The sequence below is a fragment of the Anabrus simplex genome, chromosome 5, assembly GCF_040414725.1.
Source record: "Anabrus simplex isolate iqAnaSimp1 chromosome 5, ASM4041472v1, whole genome shotgun sequence".
Taxonomy (NCBI): domain Eukaryota; kingdom Metazoa; phylum Arthropoda; class Insecta; order Orthoptera; family Tettigoniidae; genus Anabrus; species Anabrus simplex.
Window position 1 is genome coordinate 430,950,378 of NC_090269.1, and position 18,136 is coordinate 430,968,513.

Genomic DNA, 18,136 nt, shown 5'->3' on the forward strand with positions numbered 1-18,136 from the left:
CGACAAGATCACTAATACCATCTATTACTTCGGTTTCTCTATAGAGCTCATCTGGTTTTACGAGCACGATGTCTAGAATATTCTTCCCTCTAGTTGGTTCCATTACTTTGTGAATCAGCTGTCCTTCCCATATTAACTTATGTGCCATTTGTTGGTCATGATTCCGGTCATTCGCATTACCTTCTCAATTGACATAATTATCAAATTCCTGGCCCTGCCACGAAATTTCAAAAGTAGCACAAAGGCTGGAACAGGGTCCACTCAGCCTTGGGAGGTCAACTGTGTAGAAGGGGGTATTGATTCCCACCTCAGACATCCTCGAAGTGATTTTCCATAGTTTCCCCACTTTTCCTCCAAGCAAATGCCGGGATGGTAACTAACTTAAGGCGATGGCTGCTTCCTTCCCTCTTCCTTGTCTATGCCTTCCAATCTTCCCATCCCCAACACAAGGGCCCTGTTCAGCATAGAAGTTGCGGCCACCTGGGCGAGCTACTGGTCATCCTTCCCAGTTGTATCCCCGACCCACAGTCTCATGCTCCAGGACACTACCCTTGAGGTGGTAGAGGTGGGATCCCTCACTGAGTCCAAGAGAAAAGCCAACGATGGAGGGGTAAACAGAATAAGAAAGAAAGAAAGAAGGTAAATACCCAAAATAGAAACGGAAAACTAAGATGAGAGTGCTACCTGCTTTTAGCCACACCGTAGTTTTGTCCTGGTCTACAGAGAATTCATGAAATTATACCATCCCTTTGCTCTTTTTTTTCCTGTTCGGAATACAAAAACAGCACACAGCAATATATATTCGAATATATCCTAACACAGTTAAAGAAAATCAAATCACCACGGCATTAAAAAACGAATTAGGGCCTAAATTAAAATCCTTGTTCAGGATGAAGTTACAGCGAGAAATCATTTTGTTCTTGTTTCCATAAAATTTCTGCTCGAAGTAGGAAAACGTGAACAAGAATATCACAAATTCCAAGATTTATAAACACAATTTAAAAAATATAATCACTACACTACACAATAAAAAATAAAGTCAATAATGCATAATTATCAAATCTCAATATCAAGCCAACAAGCACCTCATATGAATACATTGCCAACATTTACGACAGTAAAACCATATAAATAAAACTGGAAATGTGGCAATTTGCAGTATACAGCTTCCTGTCAGTGGGTAGTAGGCCAGCGCTCCAGCGGCATTACCGTGAAACTTTCCAATTACAGCTGTATGCTGGGCTTCACAAGCGATTGTCAAGGCCGGTATAAGGAGCGCTGCGAGGGATCCAGTCGGCCGTGATTAAGAGTACATAATTTCTCCAAAGCCCAGTAGATGGCAGTAGTGCCAACCTGTGATATACATTGTCTTAGAATATGAAATCCTTGAATACTGTGGAGTATTGAATATTCCGTGACAAGTGAATGAGAATCAACAATAATAACATGTGAATGAGAATCCACAATAATGACATGTACTGCATAAATAGGTGTATCATACATATAATATGACTAATAAGAATACTTATAGAACAAGGAAGAAATTATGTCTTTATTGCAAGTAACATAGCCAAGTTTTTATTGCTGTTGTAAGAATGGAACGGACTTTAATATTTCCATTCCAACCAAGCAAGAAGATGTACAATATCATAGGGAAGGATCCACCTTTCAATACTCTGTAGTAAGTTGAACTAAAAAGTAGTTACAACCTGTTTATTGGGACCGGTTTCAACACATTTCAAGTGTCATCATCAGCCAATTAGCGAAGATCTTAAAACAACTAATATATTGAACACAGGCAAAAGTGAAGGCCACTGATATCTACACATGGATCGCTGATGGCAGTTCTCCGCTGCAGGAGAAAGTACGCCAAGTTGAGCGTGCGGTCCGCCATGTTGGTGTACCCATCCTAGAGCTCTCCTTAATGGGGAAGCAATGATAATATAATCAATTTTAAATCGCAATTAATGGCGCATTGGAATAATTAAAAATATAGGGACATGTTCACTCAAAGCATAAGGACATTGGGAACACTGACACGTCATCCCGAAGTCAGTAAATCTCCGGGATAGCAATAAAAATGAGTGTATAATAACGGCAGACAAATATTAACTTAGGTGCTGAATACATGAAACTAGCGATCGGTTACACAATACGAGTGAAAACCAGTTTCTGGAAACATTGCTGTAGATTGTATAGTCTACACGTACCTATGCCACGAAATTATGCATTCTAAAGGAGAGGTACGAATGAATTTTTCATATTTTGAGCCCAAAACTCGGTTTTTCTTTTTATTCATACAAAAATTGCCCAATTCTTCCTCTTTCGGAAAATGTTTTTATTTTAGTCATTCCGGCTTGTTTAAAGCTTGTAGAAGCCATTTAATATGAGCCCGCAGGACAGTTAAAAGCCCAGAACCACACCCACTACTCCTGTAATGGCAAAATGATAGTTTACTGTGTGTTTTTCAATGGATATTTTAGTATTTCACAGCATATTTGCCGTAGAAATACACCTGGGTATGCTGACAGTCACTTGTTTACTACGTAATCAATACAATTACGATATGTTACGAAATATTTTGATTTGAACTGACGGAGAGAATGTTGTACCTCTTTCAAATAGTACTTAATTTATATCTGCCACACATGTATACTTTGATAGTCTAAATATATTATGTACCGTATTTGTATTATTTACATTTAGGAATTCGTATTTGTGTTAATCGTAGTAGTACAAGCATGGCTCCTTCGTTTGTTTATTTTTTACTAACATGCAGAAGTAACATGTGGTTTCAATTTCCCCCCATGGTACAACAGTCCCGAAGGGCCATGGCCTAGCAAGCAACTGCTGCTCAGCCTGAAGGCCTGCAGATTATGAGGTGTCGTGTGGTCAGCATGACGTACCCTCTCGGCCGTTAGTCTTGACTTTCTAGACCAGAGCTGCCATCTCACCATCAGATAGCTCCTCAATTAATATCACGTAGGCTGAGTGGACCTCGAACCAGCCCTCAGATGCAGGTAAAAATCCCTAACATGGATGGGAATAGAACCCGGGGCTTCCGGGTAAGAGGCAGGCACGCTACCCCTACACCGCGGGGCCGGCGCGTGGTTTCAATTCAGTGAGTGAAATATCTAAACAAGTGATTTTTCATTGATGTGTTTCATCTTAATTCCCTTGTAAATGTATGATTTATAGCGTGGAATTCATAGTTCGTCATTTTAGTGCATAGAAAAGTGGTAATTATAGTGTTAACCATGTAAGGCCTAATTACGCCACCGTAACGCTTAACTGATATATAAACACATCCAAATATTACACATATATAGTGATACTTAACACTTTTCATACAAAAAGGAAAGGAAATATTCCAAGTGATTAGCATTTGTCACCATCTTGAATAGTTTAAATCAATTAATCATAAGGAGCATGCTTAATTCGGGATTTAAAAACACTCCGTAATGCTCTTCTTACGGAAGACCGCCTTGTTTTGCCCTACATCGGCTGATCGCTCAGAGCTTGATGTTGGTGCCACGCTTGGCCGGTAGGAACATAGGAAGCGACCTCTATTACCTGTTTATATGCTCGAAGGAACTAAGTATAAACAGAGCAAGCGCACTCCTCATGGTCTACTGAACCGTGCACTCGCTGCCATCTTACTACGCCAGTCATCTTCTATTCGGCTTACTGCTACCCAAGCTACCAGCCATCCATGTATAGAGATCAGGGGTGAAGGCACATGCTTGGTGACTGGCTACTCCAGCAGTTGGATGGGATACTTTACGCTCTCCATTATGCCGCTTGCTCTTGTTCATGTTGCTAAGAAATGAGGTGTTTAATTTTTTTTTAAATATATGTAGTTCAGTCAAATATATTTGCACAGGTACAATTGATTTTCATTCATGTTAAGCTTCCATCCTTCTTTTAGAATTGCAGCTTTCAAAAGAAAACTGGCTAAGTTAAATGTTTCCTGTCTTAACTTTCTTCAAAGTAACTATCTATTATGAGGATAAGAGCTTCATGCACAGTATACAGTTTCCCATGCATTATGAAGTACCGTACTACAATGCGCTGAGCTATGCACAGAAGTACTAATATAGTTGCAGTGAACAGCAATTACGCGGCATATAACAAGCATAAAGGTCATTCCAACCCCTACCATCTGACTGCCCCTGACATATGTTGACTCCACAGTAACTACAACTCAAGACAACTGCGAGATATCGTAAAGGTCAAACTTCTTCAGAAGTCTACAGCAACAAAGCACAGGAACAAGTTAGGGACAATGATGGATTTTAAAGTCCTACCTGCTTGAGCACAAGAAGGGCCATAACTCAGAATATATCCAAGATGCCCACTTCCAATGCATAGCTACTTACTAGACCACTCAGCCATTGTCCATGGTTGATGAACTAGGTTATGACTACAGTAACCCACACCACCTTATAGAAATAATGTGAAGGAGTGAGACAGGGATTAGTGTTATGCCCTCTCCACCTAAACATCTACACAGATCAGATACTCACCAAGGTCTCAAAGGGCAAGAAAAGGTATTAAGTTCAATGGCAAATCTCCAACAACATAAGGTGTGCTATGACACAGTACTGCAAACAGCATTCAGAGATAACTTTGAATTCAACATCAAGAAAGCAATGTCGATGGCAATACAAAAGAAACCTATAACACTTGAAATCCTTATGGTGAACTACATGAAGGCAGAAAGGGCAAAAGTATGGTATTATTGCCTCAAAACTAATTGGATACTGAGTAAGATTCATAAGAAGCTGACGTGAGAGTCTCCTAATTTAACTTAGCGCGTTATTCTGTGTCATCCGTTAATCTTGATGGATGTCACAGAAGAACAGTGTCCAAAGCAACAAATTTATTCATAATTCCTATGTACCATAATTTATTTTGCATGAGAACTTTTTATAATGCTATTTACTTTACATCCCACCAACTAGTTTCACGGTTTTCGGAGACCCCAAGTTGCTGGAATTTTGTCCCACAGGAGTTCTTTTATGTGCCAGTAAATCTACCAACACAAGGCTGACGTATTTGAGCACCTTCAAATACCACCGGACTGAGCCAGGATCGAACCTGCCAGGTTGGGGTCAGAAGGCCAGCGCCTCAACCGTCAGAGCTACTCAGCCCGGCACGCATGAGAACTACTATGGATAAATATAATATATGGATTATAAAGGCCGATGCAGTTATTCGGATGGTGACATCCAGTGATTCCCTAGGAGTCAGCACTTGTCCTTTGCATGTTATAGGTTCTCTTCTGTGCAGCCTACCTCCTTTTCTATAAGCTACAAATTTCTTTCATTTATCACCAGGTCTTCTGTCCACTCTGCAACGAGGTCCATCGCTTTCTGTAGATCTTCTGTTTTCTGAGGCGAGAGCCGTATCACCTGCATTAACGTAGATGCTTATGTTCGGTGCGCTTTCCTTAACTCTGGTGATTACTTCGCTCGTGTAGATGTTAAGCAATACTGGACTAAGTGGATCACCCTGTAGCACACCAACCGTCTGACTTATCCAATTTGATTTTGATAGCCCATCCCACACCTGTATTTCATTTTCAGCCAGTATATTTGTAATTAATCTTGTCATCTCTGACTGCCCTACTAGGTTCTCCACGTTTTCCATAAGCGCAATCTTATTCACTGTGTCAAACACACTATTGAAATCAATGAAGATGGAGAACATCTTCTAATGGTTCTTAACCTTTTCTTGAATCTCTGTGAATAGGTTTCTAACAGCTATCAAGGTGGATTGACCATGTCTAAAGCCAAATTGTTCTTCTGACAGAAAGGGCACACTGTGGTACTCAGCCTTTGAGTCAATAGTCTTGTTAGCAGTTTAAAGGGCTCTGATTCTAGTACTATTCCTAAACATAAGTAACATCAGACAAATGTTGAGAATATCTGTAGCCATGGCAATGAAACTTTTTTAAGTGAAAGTGATTCCTTTGCTTACTTATGAACTGGAATTAATATGGGCACACCTACCAAAGAAGCAATTAATGGAGGTTGAAAACCTAAAAGCGAGATACTTGAAAAAGGTGCTAGGACTCTCAAAATACACGCGGTCACGTTACACTTATGTACTGATGAGGGAAGCATTTCTAGTAGAGGACCCGAGGCTACAATTCCTCTTGCCAGCTACAGCTGCATACACAAAGCTCCTACAAGAATTGCAAATGAAAAGAAATAACACTGACGAAGAATTCTACACCACCAGTTTATGAAGTTTAGTGAGTACAGATAGTTGAACTTTCTGCACTGATTTAAGAAATGGGGTGTTTTTAACCCGCAGCAAGTTTTTCATAGTAACCTTGTCAGAATTAGATTTTGGAGCTTTGACTTTCTGTGTGTTATGGTATGATGCATTCTCAATAACAAACAGTGAATTGGGTTCCAAATTAGGGATCAACTTCTCTGTTAACCAACAAATGTATTATTCATATCTCTGTGGTAGTCTTTACTTTCCTTGGGTTCCAAATTAGGGATCAACTTCTCTGTTAACCAACAAATGTATTATTCATATCTCTGTGGTAGTCTTTACTTTCCTTGTGGGACTGGTTAATAAGCAGTGAATTGGGAAGAAAAACTGTCCTACCAACAACATGGAGAATAATCAGTCATTCCCCTCTCAAGACAGGGGTGATACTCCTCAAAAACTATTGTCAGTCCAGGCGTTAAGCATAGAATGGTTATTACTTATACTGATTTTGTCTTCAAATGTGACAGGACGGCCTTCCTCCTTGTACTTTTTTATGGCTGTAAGGTAAGACACTTTCTTGCTTCGTATATCATGTTTCTTCATTATAACCCTTCTATTATTTCTGGTTTTGTACCACTTAACTCTTCTACACTAGTTTTCAAACTGGTGCAAACTCCCTTGAAACCAATCTTCTCTTCTGATACAGGCCATAATTTAGATGTTAATGAAAATGTTTACTAATGAATGAAAAATTAATCGATTGTTTGTTGAATAAAACACTCATCAAAATTATCAATGTCCATTATGCATTTCTTCCCTTTCTATGCCTTCCTGGTACATTAAATGAAGTTCCTTGAGTTTCAAATTATCTGTGTCCTACTAAAATTCTGTTGACCATCCTTGACGAGACATTTTTTGCATCTACTAAATTTTCCTGTATTTTCAATGACTCTCTTCTGTATTGTTCTTATGTTTCATTCTTCCTGTTCTGAACTTCTTTCTCCATAGAACTACAAACATTTAGAACAATCAGTCATGTTTGCTCCTTTTTCTGTCATAAACTTCAGTTTAGGCAGCCTAACTCATTTGGCGCACAAACAGTAAGGATCTGCACAATGAACTGATTTGCTTTAAGCTACAGACCTTACTTCCCAGTAAAGTCTGTCACAAAAAGTAGTCCCCTCACTTTCCATCTCACAACCGCATTCTCCTAGGATGTTAGCTGTGAAGCAACATGAGATGGGTCCGCCAGCATGCTTTGCTTTCTCTTTCAAGTGGCAAACTGGCTGGGGTGGTTACATACATTGGGTTTAACATAGGATCTTTCTGTTTAAATCATATGCTGGAGAGAGAAAACAAGTCCACCTTCATGAGCATGCGGCATGAGCCTAAGGCACAAACAGAGAATAGTGAAGTTATTTAGTTCATCTTTCGGATTGAAGTGTTATTGTTTTCTGTACCTCCCGTAGAGTTTGCTGACTTTTCAAATATATTGCAGTATGCTTTTTCAAGGCAACTCCAAGCGCAGGAGGCTGACTACTTACGACTGAGTAGGGTTATTTCAGTCATCTTGAAAAAGAACACTGCAATGTATTCTAAACATTGGGAAACCACACAGATGTTACAGAAAACAATAACACTGTTCAATCTAAAAGAAAAATAAAATAACTCAACAGACTGTGGAAGCTTCAGATCAAAGAATAGTGATGTGAAATAACCTTTCCATTCTACAAAAGTGTAGGGACCTAGACACTGAAAAGAGAATCCAAGCATCAAGAATGGATATACCACCCAATGTTGAAAATTTTGTGGATGGACCATGTTAAAAATGAGAAAATACAAACAAAAGAAAAAAAAAGAGGGAAATGATAACGTTAATGTTTGTACATGCCACCAACTACTTTTGACAGTTTTGAGAAACATGTACTGGAATTTTGTCACACAGGATTTATTTTATGTGCCAGTAATTCTACCAACACGAGGCCGATATATTTCAACACCTTCAAATACCACTGGGCTGAGCCAGGATAAACTTGCCAAGTTGGGGTCAAAAAGCCAGAGCCTCAATAATTTTGAGCCACTAAGCCTGGCTCAAGAAAAAAGCAGTCTACCTGAGCTAATAACACCCATTAAGGAGAGAAGATTGAAATATATGGCTCACATTATGTGGAAAAATCAAAAGTACTGTATTTTAAAAGTACAACTTCATGGAAAAATTAGGACAGGAAATGAACATCTTGGATTGTCAATTTGAAGAAATGGATGGTTTCACCCAGCTAGATCTTCTACACTACATGTAACAAAACAAAGATAGCCATGCCTGTATCCAAAATCTGCATAAGAGAAGGCAGTAGTTGAATAATGAAACCAGCTGCCACATGCAATGCAGTGGAGGGACTTAGAAAAATACTAGCTACTATACAGTAGTTGACATAAGATATCTAAACTACTTGCAAAAAATATGAAATTAGGTTTAAAAAATACCATCTTTCCAGGGATCTGCAAGTTGTGTGCTATAAAATTACGGGCCACCCACTGAAATCTGTTCAGCAGTTTTCTCACAATTTCCATTATCAGAAACAGTTAACCAAATGATTAATTACCTCAAACGTGTTCACCTGTGTTTGTCCTGTCTCCACCAACTCAGATTTGGTTCCTTCTTTCAAAAGTGTCTTCTCCGATACAAGTTCATAATTGTCCTGTAGAAAAGATAATATAATAAGAATATTCTTCAGACACATCTGGAAATTTAGTCACAAATGATTGAGTTTGAAAATTCATAATTTCATAGTAAACAAGTCAGTTTCAAAACTTCATTGTTTCTCAGATAATATCTACATGTGCAAAACACGCCAGCATAGAGTCTTTCAGAAGGGGATATTGTAATATTTTGAATTTTTTTATTGTGGATAGTGAAATAACCTTGGAACATCAAGAAAATATACACATACTGATAATAATTGTTCTGCTGACCATAAACAAAACAATTCTGAAAAAGGTCTGATCTTCAAAATTTATTACTGTTACTTCTTTACATTCAGTACCAGCAAGAACAGCTCAGTAGGAAATACATCTCTTCCATATCTCCTGTTGTATGCAAGGTCCTCAACCTGAAGGCAGGGAGGAGCCTCAACAGATCTACCATCACCTGCCATCGAGAGTGAGGTGTGATTGAGGAGGCATACTAAGGAAATGAGGAGTGAAGTACTTTTCCATTGCTTTCCTCTCCTTGTCAGACAGTGCTGTCATATGTCAGTCTCTTAGGTCCACTGAAATATACACATAAAGCAATCACATGAGTGACTATTTCACATCCTTTCTAACAGGAACAGGTTGTACTGGGAATGGTGCAACTAGCACTTCTCAAATTGTCACAGCCCAGAATGAGAGTGACACAAAATACAAGCACCTACTTTTAGCGTTGAGGCAGTTCCGTCAACAACCTTCAATACTGCAAAATGTTCTAAAAATTTAATAAGAATACAATGCAAGCAAACTCATGCTAAAAATATGCTGTTTGCATGGTTCAAAGGATTCCTATAGAGAGGAAGGGATGTAGCACTGTGTGCTGTACCTCACCATGAAGAACTTCTTGTAAGGTGATTTGATATCGTCTTCAGACACATGTGTCACTGATTACTTGCAGTAATATTTAGCTTTATTTTTATTTTTTTTAATTTTATTTTTTTTGTAACTGAAGTTTTAAAACATTCTTTCTTCATGACACTACAATTTTCATGTGTACAAAATGGAAAAGAAACCCTAAATATTCTAACAATGTAGTTAGTCAAGCTGTATTTATCATTCTTAATCCATTAATTAATCAAGCAAATAGTGAAGTATTTTAAACCTTCACTTATAAAGCAGTAACTGTGTAGTCACCAATCATCATCAAAGGGTTCAATTCCGGATATTTTGGTCACTTTCGTCAGGTTCACTTTTACTGTCATCGCTGTCTTTAGTTATTATGATAGATTCTATTCTCCCCTCAACTAATCCTGTTCATATTACACATATTCATTTTTTCCACATGGTCACCAACACAACTCCAGTCACTTTCCCCAAGTTCTGAAAATCCCTGTCTGCAAAGTCTGCAGTTTTAAAAGTAACATTATTAGCACCAATGCAGTGTTTTACATTAGACGAGGTTTGGATCTGCATGGTAAGGAGGCAGTCTCAATACTGCATGTCCATTAGCAGCCATTATTTCATCTACTACAAGCACCGAGCGGCCAGAACATTATGACTACTTACCTAACAGCAGGTATGTCCACCTTTGGCATGGATAACAGCAGCGGCGCATCTTGGCATGGAAGCAATTAGACCTTAGTAGTTCGCTGGAGGGAGTTGGCACCACATCTGTACACACGAGTCACCTAATTCCTGTAAATTCTGGGGAAGGGACCAATGAGCTCTAACGCCACATTCAATCACATCCCAGATGTGTTCGATCGGATTAAGATCTGGCGAGTTGGGGAGCCAGTACATCAACTGTAACTCACCACTATGTTCCTTGAACCACTCCATCACACTCATGGCCTTGTGACATGACGCATTATTTTGTTGAAAAATGCCACTGCTGTTACGAAACATGATAGTCATATAGGGGTTTACGTGGTCTGCAACCAGTGTAAGATATTTCTCAGCTATCATGGTGCATTGCAAGAGCTCCTCTGGACCCATGGATGCCCACGAGAATGTTCTGCAGAGCATAATTGAGCCCCCACAACTTGTCTCCATCCCGCAGTACAGATGTCAAGGAGCTGCTCCCCTGGAAGACGACGGATTCGCACCCTCCCATCTCCATGATGAAGGTATCGGGATTTATCGGACCGTACAATCCTCTGCCACTGCGCCAATGTCCAGTGACGATGGTCATATGCCCATTTCAGCCGTAGTTGCCGATGTGGTGGTGTTAACATTGGCACATGCATGGGTCGTCGGCTGCAGAGCTTCATCCTTAGGAGTATTCGGTGTACTGCGTATTCAGGCACACTCGTATTCTGCCCAGCGTTGTAAAGTCCGATGTTAGCTTCACCACAGTTCGCCGCCTGTCCTGTTTTACCAGTCTGCCCAGCCTACAATGCTCCAAGTAAAACTTACAGGAAAAATTTAAGGCTGAAGATGAAAATCTTGGAAGGACAGTTTGCAGAAATGGATTGTTATGCCCACCTTGGAGACCTTCCACACTACATATAACAAATTAAAATTGCCATGCTTGTACACAAAATCTGGATAGGATAAGGCAGCAGTAGAAGTAATGAAACCAGCTGCCACACGCCACGCAGTGGAGGGACTTGGAAAAATACTACCTTCTATACGGTAGCTTAACACAAGATATTTGAACCATATGAAAAAATACAAAATTAGGTTTACAAAATCAGCAATGGAATAAAAAACATCTTTCCTGGGACCTTCAAATTCCATGCTATAAAATGAGGGGTCGTTCATCGAAATCTGTTGAGCAGTTTTCTCACAATTTTGGTTGTCAGAAAACACGTAATCAAATTATTAGATTGCCTCAAAGATGTTCACCTGTGTTCGTCCTGGCTCTGCAAACTCGGATTTGATTTCTTCTTTCAAATGTCTCTTCTCTGGCACATGTTCATAAATGTCCTGTGGAAATGGTCATATGTTAGGAACATTCTTCACACACATCAGGAAATTTAGTCACCAATGATAAAGGATGACAATTCATAATATTATAGTAAACGAGTCAGTTTCAAAACTTAATTACAGTAAAATACCAGTATAACAATATTTTGGGGACATCAGAAATTAATTTGTTATAGTGATATTTTAGTTATACTGATATAAGTCAATTCTTAAGAACTTGCCAACTGCTAAACCTGTTTAAGGAATCTACATTATTTCAACATGAAGATACACATACAAATCTTAATACTGTATTTATTAAATGAGAGGAAAATTCGGATACAAATACTTACATAAAGTAATGATATAAACTATATAAAGTTTTGAGCATCTCAACTTTACCCTGCACCGGTACATTATCTCCTCGACTTTATTTTTTGAAAAAGTCTGTGATTTTCTTCTGAACACTCCCAGACACAAATTAATATTGTAGTCAGCAACCACTGCACTTGAATTAAACAAAAAATTAATTCAAAACTGCCTGTACATTTAAAGAAACAGTAGAACCTCGATAATTCGAAATCGGTTAATTCAAAACCCCACCTAATTCGAAGAAGGTCTCGTTCCCGGAAACATGAGATACAGTTTTGCATGTTATTTAAATTGTTTAATTCGAAATACGGATAATTCTTAATTCGAAGTACAATGTCGGCCCCATTACCGAAATTTAGACTTTTAATTCGAAACTGCCTTTACATTTTAAAACAGTAGTATGTTACAGAGTAATTTCAACTCGAAATTTATCCGCATCATAATAGAACGCGTGTTCCGGAACGTGGAGTGGTACCGTAGCTTTCCGCATTTACACTCACTTCAGTGGATCTACAATGCGCTTCATGATTACTAAGTTGAATGAAATCGGAATTCTTTTGTATTCAAACTTTTAAGGAACGCCGTAATATCATGCAACGGGCAGTGTGCGGGAAAACAGAATCTGTGAACAATGGCGATGCCGACAGTTGACGAAAATAATAATAATTTTTAAAAAAACGTGGCTCATATAATAAATTCGTAGGCACCGAACAATATTGTTATTGCCGATGAAACTGCATTACTTTATTTTAATGCGAGCCCAAACGATCATATGGTTTTAAAGGAGGAAGTGCCAGCCGAGGAATCGTACAAGTGTGAGGGATGGGAGTCATTGTAGTGCGTTGCAATGCACATGGAAGCGAGAAACTTTATCCCCTCGTCATAGGAAAGATCGATAAGCCACAATGTTATGGGCGTCGGGAACTTTCCATGCCAGTACAAAGCATCTAAAAATGCAAACAGTACAGAAATCCAAAAAATAATGCATTTGCACAGGGGAACCAGCATAATTTATCCCCGTCTTTGAATTGTGTGATATTTTACTTTCGTTGCGTGAGGTTATGTTTGTAAGTTATTTACCCAAGAGCATTATTTGAACACTGTAAATGCACCTTGTTGGATACATTTCGGAAATAGTTTTTCTATGGCATTGGAAAGGTTTAAACTGTGAATCGAGGTGATTGCATGTATTAATGAGTCTTAAAATACTTTGTGACGCGGCAAGTGTTTACATTTCTGAAGTACAAGAGAAGTGCCATGGCGGGAAATCGTACAAGGATAGTCATCGGAAAGTTCGATTTTAAGGACATCGGGCACTTTCTGTGTAAATACAAGGCATCTGAAATGCTCACAGTATAGTAATTCAATGAATAAAGTACTTGCACATGGGAGCCAGCATAGATTTCTCGTCTTTGAATCGTGCTTTTTTTTCTTTCTTTCGTTGCGTGAGGTTATGTTTGCCAGCGAGATATCCAAGTGCATTATTTGAATACTGTAAATGCACCTTCTTGCATACATTTTGGAAATAGTATTTTTTCGTGGCATTTGAAAGGTATAAACTGTGAATCAAGGTTAACTGCATGCAGTAACGGGCCTTAGAATATTTTGTAACGCAGCAAGGGTTGGTACTTCTGAATTGCAAATTGGCGGTTAATTCGAAATCACGTAATCCAAAGTCCAATTTTTGAGTCCCAACGACTTTGAATTAACGAGGTTTTACTGTAGTATTTTACAGAGTAACATAAATTCAACATTTATCCGCGCCATGATAGAACACGTCTCCTGGAACGTACAGGGAAGCTTTCTGCACTTTCTCTCACTTTAGTGTGTCTACAGTGTGCTTCATATTTGCTAAGTTTGAGTGAAATCATAATTCTTTTGTATTCAGTGTTTTATGGAATGTCACAATATCACATAGCAGACAGTGTGCAGAGAAGCAGAATCCGCGAACACTGGTGATGCCAACAGTTGGCGAAAAAATGTATCTCATGTAATCGATTTGTACACACCAAACAATATTTTCAATTCCGATGAAACTGCATTCTACCTTTCAATGCCGAGCCCGAACGGACATATGATTCTAAAGGTCAGAAGTGCCAGGTGGGAATTCATACGAGGGTTAGGGTCATTGTAATGTGCTGCAATGCACATGGAAGCAAGGCACTTTACCCCCTCGTCATAGGAAACTTTGATAAGCCACGACGTTTTTAAGGGGGTCGGGCACATTCTGTTTAAGTACAAGGCATATAAATTGCATACAATTCAGTGTGAACTTCTGCACACGAAAGCCAGCATAGATTTCTCCTTGTCTTTGAATCTTGCTTTGTTTTTCTTTTGTTGCATTAGGTTATGTTTGTCAGCGAGTTATCTGAGTGTATTATCTGAATACTGTAAATGCACCTTGTTGGATACATTTTGGAAATAGCTTTTTCCATGACATTTGAAAGGTTTAAACTGTGAATCAAGGTGAATTGCATGCGGTGAAGTGTCTTAGAATATTTTGTGATGTGGCAAGGTTTGGCATTTCTGCATCACGAGTTAACAGTTAATCCAAAGTCCGATTTTTGTGTCTCAAAGACTTTGAATTAATGAGCCTTTACTGTAATGACGTTCAATACCGGTACACCAAAACTGAATAACATAATCTTCACGTGCTGTTTGGTAGCCAACCCGGTCATCAGAACAGTAATGTAGTTTTGCCTGTGTGTTGTATAGAGTTTACGTCTGGTATTAGCTGTATAGAAACATGTTGTGAGAAATACCCGGCAATTAAAACAGGATGAATTTCAACTATATTTTGAAGAAAAAGGCTACATTTTAATTCGTTACACTGAAAGTTCGAAATTTGTTATAATGAAATGTTTTAACGCATGTTAAATAGGGAAAAGGGAAGGGAACTAAAAATAATTTCTCTATTCTTAATATTTTGTTAAACTGGCATTCGTTACAATTATATTTTACCATACCATTTTTCAGATAATTTGTACATGTGGAGGATCCTTAAAAACATGTCAGCACTGAGTCCTTCAGGAGGGGATATTTTGGATATTTTGAATTGTGGAGAAATATATAATAAAATAACCCTGAAACACCACAAAAATGTACAGATTCTGATCATTATTCTGCTCATCATAAACAACAGAATTCTGAAAAAGGCATTTCTTCAAAATTCATTACTGTTACCTCTTACATGCAGTACCAGCAAGTACAGCTCAGTAGGAAATGCACATCTTTAATATCTCCCGTTGTATGAGAGGTCCTCAGCCTGAAGGCAGGGAGGATCCTCAACAGATCTACCCTCAATTGCCATAGAGAGCGAGGTGTCACTGAGGAGGCATACTACAGAAATCAAGAGTGAGGTAGTTTTCCATCACTTTCTTCTCCTAAAGAACAATCCGAAGGGTTGAAGCGGGGACAGCATGGCGTGCTACTCTGATCTAGAGATACAACAGAGCTCACTAAAGAAGCCAGGTAGATACCTAATTTGGGGGTTCCAAATGGAGTTGTTTACACTGGATATCATGAACTTCTGGTAGAGCAAGACGAAAGAGGGATGTGTGAACCTACACCAAAAACACTGCTGCCAACTTTGAATTTTAATCGTATGTTATATTTATTTCCACAGACCCAAATATTTTATGATTCTGAAAGTCCATACAAGCAATACTTGAATTTAATACCAAATCTAATCATCACATTCAGCACTAATTATTTGACTGTTGAGGAATGACATGGCATGGAATATTCCAGGAACCCAGATGCTAGTCTCTCCATAATCACTTGAGACTGACGAAGTACACAGAGCTAAAATGGATGCCAAAGTGTTTATTAATTATTCAGTGAACAGGTTTTATCTGCCCCATTAAGAAATAAGTGCTATTTACTGACTGAACTGTCTTAACTGGAATACCATGTGCAAAGGGATAACCCAAAGTTGGATGGGGATGAAAGTAGTGATATTCTCCTGTTTTCACATTGTTTACTTAAGGGAATGTCAACCCTTTTCATACAGACACTCGTGTGAGTTCTTCAGTTTTGTACAGTGAGAATATAAACTGTTGACATTATCATTGTGTTATAAATCCAAAGAAATGTTTTAAGTATTTTTCGTATCAGAATTATGTGGTTGCAGATTAATTCTGACAAAATTTTCCAAGATGGCTCTAAAATTATAATTGTTATTAACCCCAGAAAAAGTAAGTGCTGTGTATGTTTGATATGTAAGAATAGACTTGAGAAGGGTACCAAAGTAAACTGTCACATTAACAGGATTAATTCAGTCACGAGTCTAGCACCTACATCAAACAATTTATTATTAATATTCTCATTGTAAAAATTATGCCATTGGATTAGAAACAAAGGAACAGTAAGAGTGTCAGTGTTAACAAGCCATTTAAAAGTGTAGGATGAAGATGTGGAAGTATTAAATTGTGAACCAGGTATAAATTCAGTGACAGAACAATATTTCCCGTACCTTTGTGTACCAGTGGTGGCTGAATGCAAGAGATCGTGTATTAACACTGTGTACTGTATTCTGTGATACTGGTGCACCGAAGAAAGAACAGCAGCTCCGTTTACTTTTTAAGCAGCTTGTAAAACAAGATGATTATGTGCTGAAATTTTAAAATCAAATTTTTGTACCGAAAATAAAGAATGCGATGATTATGCGGTGGCAACAAATATGTAGTAAAATATGGTACATCCAATCACTATAAAGTAATCTGGAATGATACTTACAAATAAAGTGTATGCTGTTCCTTCATGCAAGACCGGTTCCTGCTTGATCTCAACTTCCTGGTCCATTTTACACAGCAACTGAAGTACTTATGTAGGAGTTGTGAATTACTTCCAATGACTTTCTACTGAAACAAGAAATAGAAATTTATAGAATAGAAATATAGAAACAGAAAATTATTATTATTACTGGTGAGTGAGCCGTCCGTGGCTAAGGCGGCAGCGCACTGGTCTCTCACCGCTGGGTTCCATGGTTCAAATTCCGGTCACTCAATGTGAGATTTGTGCTGGATAAAGCAGAGGTGGGACAAGTTCTACTCTGAGTACTCCAATTTTCCCTGTCTTATATCATTCTAGCAACACTCTCAGTATCATTTCATTTCATCTGTCATTCATTAATCATTGCCGCAGAGGAGTGCGACAGGCTTCGGCAGCCGGCACAGTTCCTCTCCTCACCGCTAGATGGGGCTTCATTCATTCCATTTCTGACCCAGTTGAAGAACTGGAAATAGGTCATGGATTTTTATTTCACTGGTAGGGTGATCAGTTTGTACACTATCAAGCAGTTCTATAGATTTTTCCGATTCTCCATTTCTTTTTCATAGACACAGATCCTACTATTTTGCATGATATCTAAATCACAGAAACATTGCATCTATATCGAACAACCCACATATACTGGCTGGGCACAATGGGGAGAAACCTTCAGAAGTGACACTACATTATCAGTAGCCTTTCCAGGTGCACAAACTTGTTTGATACAAATCTCAGTATATGGTACTGACCTCCTCCATTTCTTCCTAACTATTACATCGTGCATCCCCAATTTTTCATTATATATTTGCACCTGCTGTGGCCTGTTCTGAAGCAGTTGAGTTTTGACCACTCTTGTCAAGGAAGATCAAAAGTGCTGCGTGTGAGTGTGGTACTGACAAGCAGACATTGGTTCATGTTGTTGAGAGCTGTCAATGTCAGCATTTAAGGGCAGTTTATGGGCTCTGCATAAATTGACACCAAGTATAGTGGACTGGTTGTTGAAGCTGGATATTCTAGTTTAATTATTTCCCTATTTTAACTTATATGTTAATTATACATTTTTTGCACATTTTGCTTGTAAATGCCACACAATAATAACATCTTGCATCTGTACCATTGCTCTATACTTCCTTTTCAGATCAGCTGAATAGTTTCTGGGTTTTTATACATG

The 18,136-nt window shown here is 38.5% G+C and overlaps 1 protein-coding gene across 1 annotated transcript in view; it reads right to left on the reverse strand.

The window, feature by feature from the left end:
- LOC136874606 (probable inactive protein kinase DDB_G0270444) overlaps positions 1-18,136 on the reverse strand; it is a 117,607-nt gene that overhangs the window by 75,097 nt on the left and 24,374 nt on the right. The window contains exons 2-4 of the mRNA XM_068227877.1: positions 16,933-17,057; positions 11,764-11,844; positions 8,832-8,927 (exon numbers count right to left, since the gene is read on the reverse strand). Coding sequence (XP_068083978.1) covers positions 8,832-8,927; positions 11,764-11,844; positions 16,933-16,998 — 243 coding nt within the window. The 5' untranslated portion in view covers positions 16,999-17,057. The remainder of the gene's footprint in view (positions 1-8,831; positions 8,928-11,763; positions 11,845-16,932; positions 17,058-18,136) is intronic.